The sequence below is a fragment of the Ceratotherium simum genome, chromosome 32 (assembly GCF_057802395.1).
Source record: "Ceratotherium simum simum isolate JZ-2026a chromosome 32, ASM5780239v1, whole genome shotgun sequence".
Taxonomy (NCBI): domain Eukaryota; kingdom Metazoa; phylum Chordata; class Mammalia; order Perissodactyla; family Rhinocerotidae; genus Ceratotherium; species Ceratotherium simum.
Genome location: NC_141931.1, coordinates 2,086,854 through 2,102,314, shown reverse-complemented (window position 1 = coordinate 2,102,314; position 15,461 = coordinate 2,086,854). Strand labels below are relative to the sequence as shown.

The following is a 15,461-nucleotide window of genomic DNA, read 5'->3' as shown; positions in this document are numbered from 1 at the left end:
CCCTCTGCTGTCCACAAGGGCACTAGAAGTCAAAATTGACTTGACGGCACTAACAAAAACTACTCAGCCATAAAAAAAAAAGATGAAATCTTGCTACTCAGCCATAAAAAAAAGATGAAATCTTGCCATTTGTGACAACATCAATGGATCTTGAGGGTATTAAGCTAAGTGAAATAAGTCAGACAGAGAAAAACAAATACCTTATGATTTCACTCATATGTGGAATATTTAAGTAAATAAATAAACAAAACAAAAACACACACCCAGGTGTAGGGAAGAAACTGGTGGTTACCAGAGGGGGAGTGGGGTTGCGGGGAATGGGTAAAGAGGGTCAACTGAATGGTGACACATGGAAACTAGATTTTGGTGGTGAGCACGCTGTACTGTATACAGAAGTTGAATTATAATGTCATACACCTGAAACACACAATGTTAAAAACCAGTGTTAGCTCAATAAATAAATAACAAAATAATGAATGCAGCATTTACTTTCATTGGTATGCTTATTTTAACATCTCCCCATTAAAGCGAAATGACCTACTGCCAAAAGCAACAGGGGAGGGGGAAGCAGCCCATAATTTGATCCACTTACGCAGCTCTATTACTGTAAGTTATACAACTTCGTTCCCCAAACTTAAGAATTTTACAGCTACAAATTTCCAAAGGCAGGGTCTCTGTACTATAAAGATTTTTGTATCTCCATGAATGTGTAAATAATCAAGTTATCATTATAAACATCTGGAGAAGATGCTTTGAGCTATTTCTTTAAACTATTTTCTCTGCTTTATCATGGGCTTCTGATTTGGAAAAAGGTCAAAATATAAAATTATGACCGATCATCTTCTTTTAGGAACTCTTCTATGGAGCAGGTCTGAGTTTTAAGTTGTATGCAAGGAAAATGTATTCTGGTATGAGATCCTCAGCCACCCTATAAATTTCACTCAGCTCTTATCTGGAGAGCTGTTCTTCTACACTCATCTTCTACCTTAGTCCTGTACCCTAACTGCCAACACTGACAGTTGTAAAAGTTACTGCTCTAGTGCTGGCTAGGGTAGGGGCAAAGCAGGCATCACATTACCTGAATTATTGGTTCCAAGTTTGTTTGAAAACAACACAAAAACTTACAGCTGTATGTTCTATACAATTAACTTCTTCACAAAACAATACTTTTTAGGCCATAAAGGAATATAAAACAATTATTTTCCATTAAAATCACTGAACTTTAAGGGAATGCAAGGACTTTGGAGGTCCTCACTAACAACCCTTTGAGAAAAGTTAAGGCTCAAAAGCAAATAGTAACTGGATAGCCAGATCTAAAAACTTCCATCTCCTAACTACTAGTCCAATATTTTTTTCAGCTTGACACGTTTTGCCAAAATCTTTATTTTTAAGTTAAACCATAGGGAAAGTAAATACTGTAATAAATTTGCAAATATTTACAAGAGAGGAGCAAAGAAGTTAGCCTGCTAAATTCAACAAGACAAGTATAATGGGAAATAATCCCAAGGCTCATTTTTCTCAGCTTCTCAGAATTGACAGGTTAAGAATAAAGGGAAGAGAAAGAACTTTGCAAGACTAAATATCAAAAAGAACAGCTATTTGCAAAATTAATCACAGCTATTAATCTTTCCTTGAAAAATAGACAGCAGGGTCTTTTCCCTGTCCCTAATTCTGCAAGACCCCCACCAAAGAGCTATTAGAGGAAAACTACATCACCTACCACCATAGAGATATGCAAGCTGTGAAAACACTAAACTACAGAATAGTCAGCAATAACATTAATAAAAGTACAGTCAAGCCTGCAATGTAATTCACCTTTTTCTTCTCAAGAATATGTAAAAGCAGTGAAGTGGTGGACACTCTATGATAGAAGGTCTGAAGTAAACTTCACAGCCTGTATCTCCCCTTCTCCCAGTACAAAATGTCTTTTCTTTTGGAGTATCTTGATTTTGTCTTTAAAATGCATATAAAATTTACATCTTACTCCATAATACCTGTATTTGCCTTAACAAAACAATAGCTGAGCCTTCAGATAAACCGACAACCATCCCTTGCAAACCCACACCTCCTCCAGGCAGTACTCACACCAACAAGAGGCATGCGGAGGGTGAGGGTGCGCACAAACAGCACAAGTGCCCGAGGGAGACCCATCCTGCCTTTCAGCACCAGGCAGACAAGGGACTCCGAAGAGGAGCTCCTCTACGAAGACCATCGTCTGGCGCCTCTTCCCACTTCTCCCATTCACTGGATCTCCCTCTCTCTCGTCCTCTGGAGGAAATGAGGTGACACTGCAAGAAAGAAGTCCCCGGGGATCAAACAACAAAACATGAAGTTTCTCAAGAAAAACACAGGTGCTGGACAGCACATCTCTATCAGCTGCAAACACAGAAGTCTCACCGTTACAATGAAACATGTGCTTCCCTCGTACTTAGACTTTATACCCAAGTTCAAAGATAACACCATTAATCACGCACAAAATCATGACTAACCAAGCCATCACTAGCCAGTCACTTCCGGATTGCATATGGAAGCTGACCTTGCCCAGCATCACTGCCAGCAGCTATTACTACCGAAAACCCCATGACAATCACCCTTCAAAGGGTTCTTCTCTTTAAGACAAAATTTTTTTTTTAATAATTATTTATTTTTTCCCCCCAAAGCCCCAGTAGATAGTTGTATGTCATAGCTGTACATCCTTCCAGCTGCTGTACATGGGACGCGGCCCCAGCATGGCCGGAGATGTGGTGCGTCAGCGCGCGCCCGGTTAACCGCTAAGCCACGGGGCCGGCCCTCTTTAAGACAAAATTTAAGGAGGAAAAAAACATTTTCTTTACTACTATCTGTCTAAGATTTTAATGCAAACATATTTCCACGTTGTTGCTAATAAGAAAAAATATCCAGCTAAAAAAAAAACAACTAGTGACAGGCACAAACAGTTTTCATAAGGTACCTGTTCTGGTAAGCAGATTCAAATGTAATATAAACTGTCTTTCTCAAAATCCCTAATACCAAGCTAACTACAGTCCACAAAGAGAGTAAACTGTGCTTCTGTAAGGGTAAAATCAAAGCTGTTTTCCACTTATTTTCCATTGACAAAATGAACCCCATAAGTTACAAAACCATCAGTTATTCAGGAAAAAAGTATCAAGAGCATGTAAGCAAATCATGTGTTTTTAAAAGTCATAAAGAGTGAACCGCAAAATAAAATATTTACTAATCTTCTAATTTATGATTTAGAAAGTTACAATTTATTTCTCAGGTTCAAAAAATAATTCCTTTAAAAAACTTCTATCATAATGCAATGCATCAGTATTATCTAACCTAAAGAAAGTAAACACAGGACATTATGTCAACAAAGCCCTTCACAAAAGCACTTGGCTAAGAGGCTTCTGCACTTAAAGATCAGTCGAATTCCCATCAGTGAAGGTCCGCCCTGACTAAGACATATATGGGCACTTTAAAAACAAAACAGACACAAAACAAAACCTGCAGATACGGTGTGAAAACAATCGGCTCTCCACTTGGGAGGCAGGGGTGATGCAGGAAGAATTGAGATCAAAATCAATTCCAGATTAATTCGAGATTAGATGCTAAATGTTGTGTTTTATTACTTTTCAAGTATTTGATTTAAAAATATAGAATATTTTTGCAATTTGGAGTAAGGCCTTCTTAAGCAAGACTACAGACGTAAAACCCAAAAGCCATAAAGTTAAAAATTTCTACAGTGTGGTATATACACCATAAAAACAAGTTAAACGACAGAGAAAAGACAGAAAATATATTCTCAATATGTATCACAAAGTTACTATTATAAAGGGCTCATAAGAAAAATGACCCAAAAGAGAAATGAATAAACAGGAAATTCTGAACAAAAGATATAAACATGTAAGACAGTGAGACTTTACCAGTACTAAGGGAAATTAAAAGAATGATACACCAATTTCTGACTACCAGATTGACAAAATAGATAGATAACTTAGTATTACAAGAGGTGGGAAGCATAAATTATCTTTTTAGTGCAATCTGTCAATATCTAATAAAACATAAGATGTGCATTTCCTTTGCTCCAAGTAACTCATTTATATTCTATAGAAAAAACTCCCACACACAGAGATCTGTAAAGATGCTGCAGCAGTAGTTGTTTATAACAGAATATTGGAAAAAATATTCATCATGGAGGAATAGTTATATAAGTTATGATACCTCCATACTATGAGATAATATGGGATATGCAGTGATGATTACAAGACTTCCCACGAGGTGCGACCTGAAATCCAGAGTCAATCTGGCATTGCAACCCCAATGTAACCAGCCACAGTCTAAACGCTCTGCCCTATCTCCCACTCCTCCTCCTCCTCAAATGATCTGTTGCAACTCAACCAATGCACTTGCCAGCCCCCAAATCTGGCTTCTACTTCAAGCATTCCATATCCCTGACTTCATCAGCAATGCCTCTCAAAATGCTATCTAACATTACCAAATAGGCTTCAAAGATTTTGCCTAAGAAAATAAAGTACATGTATGCAATTTTTTATTCAGAATGATTCTCATCACATCCTTTATAATAGAAAAAAATTGAAACAATTAATCCACCTTATTTTTTTATTCATTTCACAGTACACTTTGCCTGTAATCATTTCAGCAAGGCAATATATGCAATATAATCCCAATTTTTTAAAGAAATATTTTATATAGGGTATACATCTCATTTGTCTAATACACTCTTTTCGGAATGATAAAATTAGATTTTTTTCCTTCATGTGTGTTTTTCCCCCAAATATTTTGCACAAGCAATTAGAACTTTTAAAATCATACCCAAAATTGAGTAATTTTGAGAGGAGGAAAATTCTAAAAAATAAATAATCCAAGAGTTGCTTTCATCTTCTTTTCCTTTCTTCCCTTAAAAAAAATACTTTTTTCAAAGGAAAATGCAATATTTGCAACTGAATAAATACATTCTTCATTTTTGACCCATTCAGGAAAAGTTTCCTTTTCTTTTGCCTAAAATTGAAAAGAGAACAAGAAAAAAAATCGAGGGTGCTGACGGTGTGATCTAATTCTTATGCTAAATTCTTCAACAATATTAAACGCTTGAACAAAAGTTCATTGTTAAGTGAGACGCTTTGAATTTTATTTATTCTAGCTTTCCCTTGGCTACCTGGAGGCTGAGCTGCAGAATGTGCTCCAGCTCTCCAGGGCCTCGGCCCACTACCACACTCTATTACAAAGAAAATGCCTGAGGCCAGTGTTTTCAATTTACATCAAAACCCTGTATGACACACAAACGAAAAAATAATTCTATTGAACAGTCTTCCTACATGTGCACTCAAGTATTTTTGACTCTCTTTTTTAATGCTAGTTTTATCCACTAATGAAACACACCTCATTTACTTTGAAACATTTTTCTCCCACTATCATATTACAAAACTATTCAAACACACAGAAAGCTGAAAGAAAGATACCACAGACGCCTGTGTATCCACTGCTTAGATTCTATAATTAACAGTGGGCCATGTTTGCTTTATCACAAATCTATCTATCCATCCATCCCTCTAGCCACCCAGTATTCCATCCGACTTTGTGATGCATTTCACAGTAAGGTACAGACATCAGGACACTTCCCCCGGTCACTTCAGCAAGCATGTCACTAATCAGAGCTCAACATTTGATGCATTTTTTTTTATTCAGGCATGTTTTCTTCCTTTTAGCAAGACCATAATAAGAGTTAAAACTTTATGCAGAAAGTCAGTCCTTGAGCCTGTAATGGAGCCCCCTCCACTGCAGGGATGCACTCTCCATGGGGAAAACCAAAATAGGCTGCAGCCCTCAGAGATCTCGAGCCAACCATACACACTGAGGGCTGCTCCCCAGAGGCCACCTGGGCCCTGGCCTCCCATCCAGTCACACAGAGCTGCTGGCAAACCATCAGTCAGCCCCCCGGCCCCTGACCAAGTCATGGCACATCAAGAAGCTAGATGGACCACACATTGCTCATAGTGAGCTTAAATCACTCCCATGATATGTGCATAATTTCTGATATTGTAATTATCCATGCATTTCTTATTTTCTCAAATATTTTACTGCCTTCGAAAACGTAGGAAACATTCTCTACAGCATTTAGGAATTATAAAGCACTGTTTTAATTCAAATGTGTGGTATAAGGCCTAAAATTAAGGCCCAATATTATGTGCTGACTCGACATCTGGAAAACCAGAAGGGTCTCAAATGGCCTAACTGCAAGGTCCCCTCCCAACTCTGATCCCTCAGACAAGGTCCCCACACAAATATCCCCCTTAATCACGGGGACCAGGCACAGTTCCTGCTTACCCCTGAGGAGCAGACTTCAGCTCCCTGCCACCCCAAAGAATCACTCAAACAAGCCAACCATGTCCTCTTGTGGGAACCAGGGGTCACTCCATCCTCTAGATACTACAAAGCCTGCACCCCCAAGCCCCTGCTTGTTCTCTCTGTTCCCGAGTGGAACGCCTGACTGGCACGGCGTGCCCTCCTCGCCGGGCTGTATATACCAGCAGCATATGTAATAACGTCATAAACTGCTGCGGAGCTCCTCTGCCCGGTGTCAGGCGTCGTGTGTTTGGTCACTCCCACAACCCTAGGGCAGGAAGCCCTCCCTCACCAATGGAATGAAGAGGAGAGGATCAAAACAAAATATTCACTTTTAATTAATGTATACATGATGACTGAAGAAACAAAAACAGACGACCATTGTAATTGCAACAAAATAACAGAATTGTAAAACTTACAAAATAGCAAATTAGGAGGGTGTAATGATAAATGAGTACAGAATTTTGGCCTTTACAAAAACAAATAGTATACTGCTGGTATCTGAAACTCAACGTGGCCAAACGCAGGTCCCTCCAAACCTGCTCCTCCCCGGACTTCCCTATCTCGGGACAGACACCACCATCCCCACAGCGGCACTGTAAGCCAACAGCATGAGATCAGGGGCCTGTGTTCCCTAGTCACTGCCACAGCCCCAACACCCAGAATGGGGCTGAGCACAGAGTATGTGCTTTATGAATGTTTGTGGAATAAAAGAAGAAATAGAAAAACGGTTTCCTATGAAAGGTAAGTTCACCTTCCATGCACCCCCATGCATTTATAATAGGTGTTTGGTTAAATTCAACTTAGAGTTGATTTTTCTCATTAGCAAAGTAAGAAAAGAAATGAGAGAGAAATAGATTGCTTATATAAGTAATTGTGCAATATTGTCTATAATCATTAAGAAGTGACAACTACAGAGAAAAAAGCTTAAGAATTATTTTGAATTTTTGGAAATAGGTTACTTTGGACATTCCGGAAGGGTAATCAGTAAGTCTCATGTCTCCCTCCCCTTTTACTGTTGAGACTCCACAAGCCTAACTGAGAACATCAAGATCAAGATACAGTCACAGGAACATGAATGGCCAGAGACAGAGAGAGAAGCCAGGGTACATGGTGTTGATCTGGTCCCAAGAATTCATTCTACAGTGTATTTATTTAGGTGGGTGAGCTAACAGTTATGAGGTCAAAGGTATCTCACTCATACAATTTGCTCTTCACTTTTTAACAGAAGCCAAAGTTTATTCTGTGATTATGTGGTCAGGCAAGGATTTCCAATTTCTGCACTCACAAGAGTCAAAAGCAGAAAGCTCTCCTCAAGGTACTTGGCTACATTCTACCTTCAAGGATAGGTAAAGTCATGCAGTCAACCTTGGTCCCACCAGGGACTGAGAAAGACATCTGCCACAAACGTCACTGAGGAGCACTTACCCCGAGGCCACAGGGGGGAAAGTCATATCCCCTTCCTCAACAAACTTATACTTGGGGAGGCAGAACCACAGCAAGGGAGCCTGATGCACATCTAGGAAAACAGGACCCTAAGAACGCTGTGTGCCACGGCCGGGAGGCCTGGAACGGACAGCAGAACGGTTCTCAGAAGAGCGATGGTGCCACAGCACCTGGAGCACAGGATGCTCCTAGGCGAAGGCCAGGAGAAGGGCAAGACCAGATGTGCACGTCTTGTTGAGTAAGCCGACACTCTGAACTTTGCCCTATAGGCTGTGGGTCCTACCCCATGCAATGTACTTGAATATTTTCTTTTTTATTCTTTTTAATGCCAGTTTTAACCCACTAAGAAACACACCCTCCTCTTCCCCCTCCCTTCCCCTTCCGACACATTGGAATAACTATCCCACATGATACATGCATCTATAATTTTAAGGAAAATACTTTTATTAGATAGCTGGAGGGAATGATCAGGCTTTTACAAGTACCACTGGTCCTAGAAAAGCTGGTTCTGGATCCATCTGGTCATATCAGTAGAATCCCATTTTTAATCAGCTCCATGACACATCAAAACTGCTCTGTATTCAAAACTTCATTAAAATGGACGGAAGCCTATTGCCACTTCATACAAAGTATTGCTAATTTTATTTGTAAATATAAAGTGTTTAGAGAACACAGTATGTACTACAAAACATAAAACCAGAACAAGTACAAACGTGGGTGTTCAGTGAGTGGTTATGATTGATGCATCAGAAATACTTACAAATGGAAGGAAAAACCACAGTGCCAAGAGAAGGTAACTTACCCTCCTACCATCCCCTCAAACAAAACTACCAATCATTGAAATGTACCTCAGTTTTTACTAAAATACAGTGGACAGCTAATGTAATGTGGTACCCTGGACCGGATCCTGGAACAGAAAGAGGACGTTAATAATGCAAAAACTGGTGAAAACTGAATCAAGTCTGGAGTTTAGTTAAGTAACATACCATCGTTGGTTTCTTCATTTGACAAATGCACCATTGTAACAGAAGATGTTAGCAAGGGGACTAGGAGGGGGATAAGGGAACTCTGTGCTATCTCTGCAACTTTTCTAGAAATCTAAAATTATTCCAAAATAAAAAGTTTATTTTTTGTGTGTGTGAGGAGACCAGCCCTGTGCTAACATCTGCCAATCTTCCTCTTTTTCTGCTGAGGAAGACTGGCCCTGGGCTAACATCCGTGCCCATCTTCCTCCACTTTATATGGGACGCCATCACAGCATGGCCCGCCAAGCAGTGCATCCGTGCGCGCCCAGGATCTGAACCAGTGAACCCCGGGCCACCGCAGCAGAGCGCGCGCACTTAACCACTTGCGCCACCAGGCCGGCCCCATAAAAAGTTTATTTTAAAAATTCAGTTAATGAATACTCGACCAAAGGCTGTTCAAGAAAAGAGGAAATGATCAACCATTTCCAGTACTGCTGAGGGATCCAGTAAGATAAGTGTCCACTGGCCTTACATTAATCAAGATGCCAAAATCCCACAGGTGCTGGGAGAGAGGGGACAAAGGGACAGAACAGGAACTGTGTTGGAGAGCCAGGAAAGGCCTCAGAAGTTCTGTCCCAGAACCCAAGCTATCTTGACAACCCCTCATCTTGTGCCTCGACCCCTAGAGACTGCCCTACACGCATCACCTTCCACTGTTACCAATCTCCACAGCTAACCTCAGTGGTATTCCAGAAAGTTCTAGAGTGATCAGAGAATCCTGACTGCTTTTCCTGAACTTAGGAATGCATCTTAAACTACTGATTTTACTAGTACTATGATGATTAATAAAATGAGAACAGGGAATAGAAAGTCTACCAGGCATTATTCTCTTATTGTACACAGAGGGTCTCTGCACGTATAATAATACAGACTATTTTCAGGACCCTTAGTGGGAAATAGCCTCTATCTTCTTTCAGAGAAATTGGGAAATGATAAGCCACAAGCAGAGTGGAACAAGACTTCAGAAGGGACAAATGGTAAGCAATAGAAGCAGTGGGGGTACTGACAAGTATGGGGTTCACACTGACAGCGTACAGGCTCACAGAGAAGCCAATGGGAGGGAGGAAAGATGTCAGATGACTTCAGCTAAAGAGAGAGAAAACACAAAGACGGCAGCTGGTGAGAGCCAAGCCCCCACCCCAAGAGGGGAAGGGACAGAAATATGAAACCACTGCAGGAGGAAAGAGAAGGAGTTCCCACTGTCACAGCCTCTTCCAGGATTACCACCAATGCAAGTCAGGGCTGGAGGCAGATGCATCCTACTGGAAAAGGCTCTCAGCTGCTGAGTGGCAGGAGATGACTCTATGAGCTCTCCTAGATCCTGAGATTGTAGTTAATTCAGGGAGACACAGATGTTCTGCACGCCAAAGGATAAAAAATGTATCAGCGGATCTGGTCTCCCCATAAACAAATATACCACTAGGATTCAGCTTCTTTCATGACCCAAGGATCTCAAAGTCACCAGCCTTTTGAATTAGTGGCAGTGGCACTAGACAACTTCCTTTGTCAATCACCTCTGCCAGTTATAACAAAATATGAGATTTATCATTAGTTCCTGACAGGACCGTAAAAAGGGTGTTCAGAGCCGAATTGTTCTCTTGGCTCCCACCCCCATCTCACACCTCCCACTCCTTCTACCTGTCATCTCCCCAGGTCTCCTCCACTTTCATGTCAATCTGTTTTGAAGCTTCTAAATGTCTCCCTCACCAGCCTCTTTTATATTGTAAGAAAAAATTACGTTCCCTCTCCCCTCCTCCTAGTGATTCAAAGACCGAATCTTTATTCTGAATAACAACAAAAAAAGTGACATATATCTTTTGAAATCTAGACTTCACAGAATAAGAAAATTAATTAAGTCTACCAAGTATAATTTACAGAGGTTTAAAACTTTTAAAACATGAAACTCAACTTGGTAAGTCTGTTTATGTAAAAACGTCACTACATCGACAATCTGGTGGGCATGTAACATTGTAGATGTCTCAAATTGCTGACTCTTGAGTTCAACTTTTAACAAAACGCATGGAAGTATACATGCAAAGAATTGATTTACACAAAACTTTTTTTCCCAAAGATGAGTATTATGGCTTAACGAAATTGGCCTCTTTGCAGATGGCAGACCAATAGGCTAATGAACTACTCAATACTACATCTCCAAACACAGCATGTTATCAAACCTAGAAACAGGGTTATTGCCTATGGAAAAGTCTATTGCTGTATTTCTATAGGGAAAATATTTATTTTTATTTTAAAAGAAAATCTCTGATGAACAAAAGGGAGAACAGCTAATTCCCATTTGTGTCCGTTTTTGGACACCAAAAATTCTAATAGTTTTGAATGGCCCCAGATGTGCCTCCAAATCTAGGAGATGGGACAGCCCCTGTGCACATGAGCACAGCCGTCTGCAGATGGACCAGAGACCAAACAGAACATCCAGCTGTGAGCACAGGAGCTCTTCTCAAACTGGTCAGTGCCATCGTGGTCCTCACTACCCCGCGGTGAAATGTTCCAGGATCAGATTATCCCTTCTCATATGTGAAATCAGCATGCTATGCATTTCACTGAGAAATCTCTTACAGTTTCATGGAAGTCAGTGAAGTACATACAACACAGGGAAGCTAACGAAAGTTGACTAAAACACTTCAATCCCAAAAATAATGACTGGTTTTTGTTTGTAAACTCACAGGTCAATGCTTAAGATTTTGAGAGCTTTAGAAATATAAAAGTTTACAAAATTTATTAAAACGCATGACAGTAAGGCAAATCCCTAACAAGCAGTTTCAGTGACAATACTTAGTAACAATAAAGCACGTCCGTCACACCACCCAGCACAGGAAATGCCTTTTCAGTTTTCAAGGTGTTTTTACTTCTGTTGTCTGAACTTCCCCTTGGAGGGGTGAAAATGCATGTGACAGCCCCATTTCACTGAGGCACAGGCTGAGGGACCAAGGGCTTAACTGGATCTACTGCCACACCAGAGTCCTGATGCCCAGTTCTTGGCTTGATTGCCTCTAACCAGCATCGCCCCCATGGGCGGTCTCCACCTCACAGATCTTACAGGCCAAGTTCTTTACTTCTTGTCAGTCTCCTTCTCCTTATAATGTCCTGGTAGGTTAGGAGTAAAACTGTATCATAAGATCAAGGGTCACTACTTTGACCTAAAACCACAGAGAAGCCCAGAGATGATCCACTGGACCGCCTCCCCCAGACCCATGCAGAACAGTCTCTCCACACCCCTCTCCCACGGTGTGGGCAGGGCAGAGCACCGGGACTGTGCTGGCTCCTAATACGCGTTACCACTAGGGAGCGACACCAGCAAGAAGAGAGTGCATTCTTTCCTTACTTTTGTATTGCTTGCAATTTTTTTAAAATATGTATTATTTTTAAAAACCTATTTCTTGAAAGAAGAAAGGAAACAATACAGCCAGGCCTCCCCGTGTCCCTAGTGAAGAATCTATCATCAGCAACAGGGAATAACAAGCTGCAACCATCAGAAACTGTGGACTGCACGTTCCTAATATGTTTCTTCACTGAAAGCAAAGGTTCTGGAGTCATCCTACAGTCTTGGGCTCCAAGTCCCTCTCAGCCACTTACTCACAGCGCCAAGATGAAATTTCTCCTTGTATGAGATGAAGATAATACCTAATTCATTGGGTTATAAATTCAAACATGTTGAAGGCTGAAGAGAGTGCATCAGACTTAGCAGATAATGCAGTTAAATCCTATTATCATGATTTTCTTTTTTTTTTTTTTTAACTTTTTTTATTTACTTATTTTTTTCCCCCGAAGCCCCAGTAGATAGTTGTAAGTCATAGCTGCACATCCTTCTAGTTGCTGTATGTGGGATGCGGCCTCAGCATGGCCAGAGAAGCGGTGCGTCGGTGCGCGCCCGGGATCCGAACCCGGGCCGCCAGCAGCGGAGCGCGCGCAAATGATTTTCTCATTATTATTTTTCCGTTATATCTTTCTCCCAACCAGAAAACCTCTGGGAACTTGCAGGTTCCATGACCACATGTGCACAGAAAGGCCCACAGGCCTGGCAGAACCCCACACCACCATAGTGCCTGTCTGCTGCTGCCCCCACCGCGGGGCAGTTTCTAAGGAACCGACACACACAACTGGTCAACTGCTTTAGTCCTCCTGTCTGCACTGCTCAACCCATGACCCAACGCCGCTTTGTCATCCTGGAAGAGAGGGTGGTGGCACAACTGCAGACCAGCTTCTTCGACAGAGCTGATGAATACCCGACTGAAGGTAGACTAAATCTACCCTAATAGGACCCCAGCTTAATCAGCACCTGCCACACAGACGGCCAAACCTCACATCTGCCTTTCAAAATGGACTGGAATCTCTGCTCAATTTCAGATCTTGAAATCTCCTGCCAATTAAAGCAGAGCGCAGAACCACAAAGGCAAGTCGCCAAATTCTCCCCTATCTGAAATCTACTTTCTCCAAGCCACACAGACACCCTAACTAGCCTTGACAGATTTTACAGACACCACAGACTGGCAAATGAGAATCTGAAGTTGAAGTGACTTGTTCCATTTAATGTGAAGATTCAACCTGCATATCAGCTGTCACAAATCAATGTCAAGGCGGGAGGAGAGAAGAGAAAAACAGAGCCAGTCTGAGAGCACGCTCGTAAGCCACATGACGAGCCCATGATTACTCTGCCCCCAGCTCGGGCATGGCCAGCCCACTGCTGCCGGCTCCCTGCCATATATAGCAGCGCCAGGCACCTGGCACAGACACCCTCTGCGCTCACGCCGCCTGTACAAGTGCTCAGAGTAAAAGCATGTCTCTGCTAGTCGAAGAGATCCCCAGACGCTCCGAGCCTGTGCAAGCAGCAGCAAACAGCCAGGCCCGGGCCCATCCAGACGACTGACAGCAGCAGCACTCGGCTGCTCAGACAGTCCAGGCGAGCATCACTCCTGCATCCATCTCACTCAGGTCCAAGGGCTCTGCACGGTGTCACTCAGAAATAATAATAAACAGCACAACCATTTAATTTTACAGTTAACAGGCAACAAGCCAGACAGCTCTGTTTCTCCTAATATTACCCATGTTGGGGAAGATGTGCATTACCCATGTGAATCTTGAAATATTTACCGTGAGAAATCCCAGTTTAAAATCCCACATTCACCATTAAGAGGAACTCAATGGCCAGGATATTACCTTTACCATCTCAAAAGTAATAAAAATTTTTTAAAGTTAATCCAGTATTTACCTGTTTATATTTATCTTCCAGGATTGAAAGACTAAACAGCTTCTTTTCCCCCTGAGGGAGGAGGTTGGCGGCCCTCCCGCAGCCTGCCCCATAGCTCTGTGTGATGTCAGCTTTCTCAACTGCTCTCGCCCAGCTACTGACTAAGTCGCAGAAACAGGCACCTGTTTACCAGCATATCATTGGAATCTCTTGTTTAGAGCTCCAAATTACTTGGCTTTGATAACTACTTCTTATGACAAAAGAGAGAATTATAGTCTTTACGCGGCAATGATCAGCCAGGACCGAGCTGAGCTAGACACACCTGCCTCTGAGACAAAATCTGAGAGGGTGCCAAAATCTCAGCGGTCATGATAAATATTTTAGTGCAATATTTGGAAAAATCTAAGTGAATGCCAAAAATACATGATAAACAAAATGTCAAAATTTTAAATAAAAAGAGGATCACTTGAGGGTCCCATCTGATAAGAAGAGAGTTTAGAAAACTTCTCTCCAAACGTTCATCATAATCACAGGCCACACTGCTTCCTCAGGGAGCAGCAGAGGGGCAGTGGGCTTCAGGAAATCAGTGCAGACCCAGGAGTTCGGGGCGTCCTGTTAGAGGCCCAGCCACTCCGTGGAGCTCGCCTCTTCACTTACGGCCACCTCTTCCCTCAGCCCTCCACCTCCAGGGACCACCAGGTACTGGAGAGTCAGCTGGAGGAAGCAGAAGTGAGAAGGACAGCCAGTCACCCAGTCTCTGTCCTGATCCCAGAAAATTAACAGCAATAACCACGAGACCAACCTTGTCACTGCACAAACGAGAAAAACGAGACTCAAAGAGGTCAATTTCAGAAATGAATACACACTCTGGGCCCATCAACTGTTAACGGAAAGACCCCTGAGTCCCACCCAGGGCTGCAGGCGCCTGCCAATCCTGAGATGAACTGTGCAGCCAAGGGGCCTCGGCACTGTGGACGAGCCTTCTACGTCTCCATCTCAAAAACATTTTAATACGTAATTGTGTGGTGGTTATTAACCTTTAAATTTTTCTATGTATAAAGCTCTCCTCATTTGTCCTCTCAGGATTATTACTCTTCAAAAATAAAAACTAGAGCACTACAAAAAATAATACTCTAATATAACTGAGTTTCCAACAGAATTATTTGTCCTGATCCAGAAGGAAAAGCCTTGGGAATTCATAATGCAACTTTTTAAAATTTAAGTTTTTTCAAACATATCTAATATTTAACATACCAGAAGTCATGTTTAATGATCATTCCATATTATACTTTTAGTTCAAAAACTAGAGAACTAAAGCTTCACATTGTTTTGAAAAGCAGATTACAGTTTTGCAATATGTTAGCAAATATGCCCAACAGTTTGCAAACATTAGGTATTTATCAGAAAACCCACAAATGTTCTCTCTATGCCAATATGACCAT

General features: G+C 41.6%; 1 protein-coding gene across 19 annotated transcripts in view; it reads right to left on the bottom strand.

Annotated features, from left to right (window-relative positions):
- PARD3 (par-3 family cell polarity regulator) overlaps positions 1-15,461 on the bottom strand; it is a 623,149-nt gene that overhangs the window by 547,964 nt on the left and 59,724 nt on the right. The window contains exon 2 of one of the 19 annotated variants that reach the window (XM_087420626.1): positions 2,086-2,288. The exons of the other annotated variants lie outside the window; for them this stretch is intronic. Coding sequence (XP_087276752.1) covers positions 2,086-2,151 — 66 coding nt within the window. The 5' untranslated portion in view covers positions 2,152-2,288. The remainder of the gene's footprint in view (positions 1-2,085; positions 2,289-15,461) is intronic. 19 annotated transcript variants of the gene reach the window in all.